Below are 3,275 nucleotides of genomic sequence, written 5' to 3'. Positions count from 1 at the left end.
TTCTATTGTTGTTAGATTACATTATTGTCAACTTATTGTCACAAAATAATTTTAGTGGTCTTTGTATGCTAACTACTATCCTCAGCACATTGACAAAATTTCACAACCATATTCCATGATTGGATGCCTCATAACATGCTATAAATTCCGTAGTGATGGTAGAAGAAGTCATAAGTATTTGTTTAATACTTTTTCAGGATACAACTCATCCAGCCAATATGAAGATACAACCTGAAGTTGATCGTAAATTATCTTGGCATCCACCATAAAATCCATCTAATTCAAATTAATAATTCAAGGCAATTAACCAAATTGTTGACAAATTCAACAACCTTATTTCAATATTAAGACAATTTATCAACTAATTCCCAATTTATCAAAAAATTCCTAAAATAGGAATCACCCTCCATGTCGCAACCATGCAATATATTTTTTTAATTCTTTAAATTATTTAAACGTCTCTACCGAAAATTGAATCAATATCATTAATAAATGAATATAAACCAACAATTTAACATGAAAATCACGCTCTGATACCATTTGTTAGCATACTTACTTTAAATCTATATTGAATAGGCTAACCATAGGATCGTTCATGCTAATTTATCAAGTATAAATAACATATCATATTCCAATAAGATTGATGATAGCTTTAAGATGACTATAGTCTTCCTCAATCAAAACTCCGAATACCTTTAGGATCTCTCTCTAGATTGGATTTAAGAAAGACTGCGTATTATTTTGGTATATTGGGGACCATAGTCCTAAGGTCTAATCGAGGTTCCATTTAACCCTAATGAACTAGAAATGAATTTATATCCATTTAGTCCATACTCAATTAGGAATTAGATCCGAGCCTAATCTAATAAAATAACCAATGTGATAAAATTTTAATCTTACATACATGGTCCATATTTTAATTATACGTATTATTATTTAAATACATCTAACAACATTTACATAAACTCAAGTTCAACTTCATAAAACACATCTTCCAAAAATCTCGTGCAAACAATAATTAGGTACTAGAAACTACTTTATGATTTATTTAAAGAACAAAAAAGTAAATTTGGACATTTAATTGAAAATTTAAGGACTCATTCTAACGTTGAGATCAAAGTAGTATGTTTGAAAATATGAATTGCGTTTTGAACAAGATTGACAACTTTTTCTTTAAACTTTGATTTAGTTTACAAGAATAGAAGAAAAGTGAGGAAAGTAGAGTTGCATATATATAATGAAACAGAGAGGGAGTGTACAGCATACTGCAATGCAACACTTTATTAGACGCTTGCTTCCATTTCATGCAAACCATTTTTTCATTTCTCAAACTCACTGTTTTTCTTTCACAATCGTAATTCAATCTTCTCCCAGATCTTTCTCTTCACCATCTTCCCATTCAACCATTCATCATTCGCAATCCAAGAACCATCGAAATAAACTCTGCCTCTAATTCTACTTCTGAATGCCTTTCGTTTTCCCTCTAATTTCTTCCCCGATTTCCCATTTCCCTACAAAATCCCTCGATTTCTGATCTGGGTCTCTCTTTTTTCTTTCGATAGGTTACTCAAAATCAATCAATGGAGCTTCAACCTCAAGATCATCAAGAACAGAAGCAGCACCTCTGTAAGCTCTGCAACAAGAGCTTCTCAAATGGCAAAGTCTTGGGCGGCCATATGAGGTCTCATCGCAGCAACCAAAATCCACCCAAAAAGCGCAAAAAGAACTCAATCCCCGGTTCTTATAGCCTGAGAGAAAACCCCAAAAAGTCCTGGAAATTCTCAGCTCCAAATGGGGAAAATGGCGAAACCCTTTTGCAAGAAAATCAATGCAAAATATGCGGCAAAGGGTTCGATTCCTCTAAAGCGTTATTTGGGCACATGAGGCATCATTCTGGAAGAAGAAAGGAACTGATCCGCCGATGTAAAGAATGTAATAAGGAGTTCGAAAATCTCAAATCTCTCAGTTCTCATATGAAGTCTCATTGTCAATCGTCTGTCGCTGGCGGCGGCCAATCGGACGGTGAAACTTTGGGGCTTTTGCGGCGGAAGAGATCCAGAAGGACGAGGTGTAAGTTAGGTGGTTCCAATTACCCTTATTGCTGTTCTTCCTCTTCTTCTGATTTGATTGAATATTCATCTTCTTCTGTTGTTGATGTAATCGAACCTGATGTTGAAGAGTTAGCTGTCTGTTTGTTGATGCTGTCCAAAGGGGTGGGTAATTTTGGGGCTGAGTTTAGTTCTGAATCTATTGGTGGTAGTCATTTTAGTGGTTTTGAAGCTAAATCACCATTGAATAGAACAGCCCATTATGAAGTAGAATTAGAAGAAAGAGTTAAAATGGAATTCCAAGAAGTTGGATACCATTATGCCGAGGTTGAATTGGGGATGCCAAAGCTTGATGATGATGATGAATCTGGAATTGGATTTTGTGAAATAGTGAGGGAAAATGAGTTGAAATCTTTAAAGAAAGGTGAGATTGAAGATTTTTGTGTGAAAGGTTGTGATGTGGAAATGGAGGGGAATCATCAGTGTGATGTGTGTTTGAAGGTGTTTGGATCAGGGCAGGCATTGGGAGGCCACAAGAGAGCTCATCTTTTGAAACCCAGCTTAATGGAGCTTGAAGAAGAAGATGATAATGAAAATAAAGATGAAGATGGAGATGAAGAAGAGGATGACGATGATGAGTTCAAGCCATGGTTGAATGGAGATGATGAAAATGAGCAACAGCAGCAGGTGATGGGTCTGGTTTCTTCAAACTGACTCCATTTCTTTTCATCAAGTAAATAACATGTGAATTGAATATTGCTTTTGCTCCCTCATTTTTTGATGCTTTAGCTAACTAGTTCTTGCTGTTGCATACTCATTCCATTTCAACCATTTTGTTGATGACTTACCAAAAATTCTGCTTTGGGATTGTAATATGAGTATTTTCTGCAATTTTGATCTATATCATTTCTTGGAATTCTCATTTTTGCCATTTTTGATGCGGTATAATTAGAACCATCCACAAACCATAAATTACTGTTTTCTCCAAAACGGTCATATATATATGAATTTTCCTAAAATGTAGTTGGAGACTTTAATATATATAAAAATTAAATGGTAAACTAAAATAGGCACCAAAATGATTGGAGTCTTGACTCAAATGTAATTTAAAATTATTATTATTATTGTTCCTTTTCTCTCTCCTCCTCTTTGTGAACGTGATCTCAAGTGTGTCCAACACGGTACTAAAGAGCTCAAGTTTATGAAAAGAAAGTGTTGTTTGAAGAT

The 3,275-nt window shown here is 34.6% G+C and overlaps 1 protein-coding gene across 1 annotated transcript; it reads left to right on the top strand.

Annotated features, from left to right (window-relative positions):
• Positions 1-1,209: 1,209 nt before the first annotated feature.
• LOC120087875 (zinc finger protein ZAT9-like) lies at positions 1,210-2,953 on the top strand. Its single transcript, XM_039044873.1, has one exon. The coding sequence runs from the start codon at positions 1,581-1,583 to the stop codon at positions 2,760-2,762; it is 1,182 nt and encodes a 393-aa protein (XP_038900801.1). The 5' UTR covers positions 1,210-1,580; the 3' UTR covers positions 2,763-2,953.
• The last annotated feature ends 322 nt before the right edge of the window (positions 2,954-3,275 follow it).

Source organism: Benincasa hispida, chromosome 1 (assembly GCF_009727055.1).
Source record: "Benincasa hispida cultivar B227 chromosome 1, ASM972705v1, whole genome shotgun sequence".
Classification (NCBI taxonomy): domain Eukaryota; kingdom Viridiplantae; phylum Streptophyta; class Magnoliopsida; order Cucurbitales; family Cucurbitaceae; genus Benincasa; species Benincasa hispida.
Note: the sequence above shows the minus strand (reverse complement) of the source record. Positions and strands in the feature narration are given on the sequence as shown.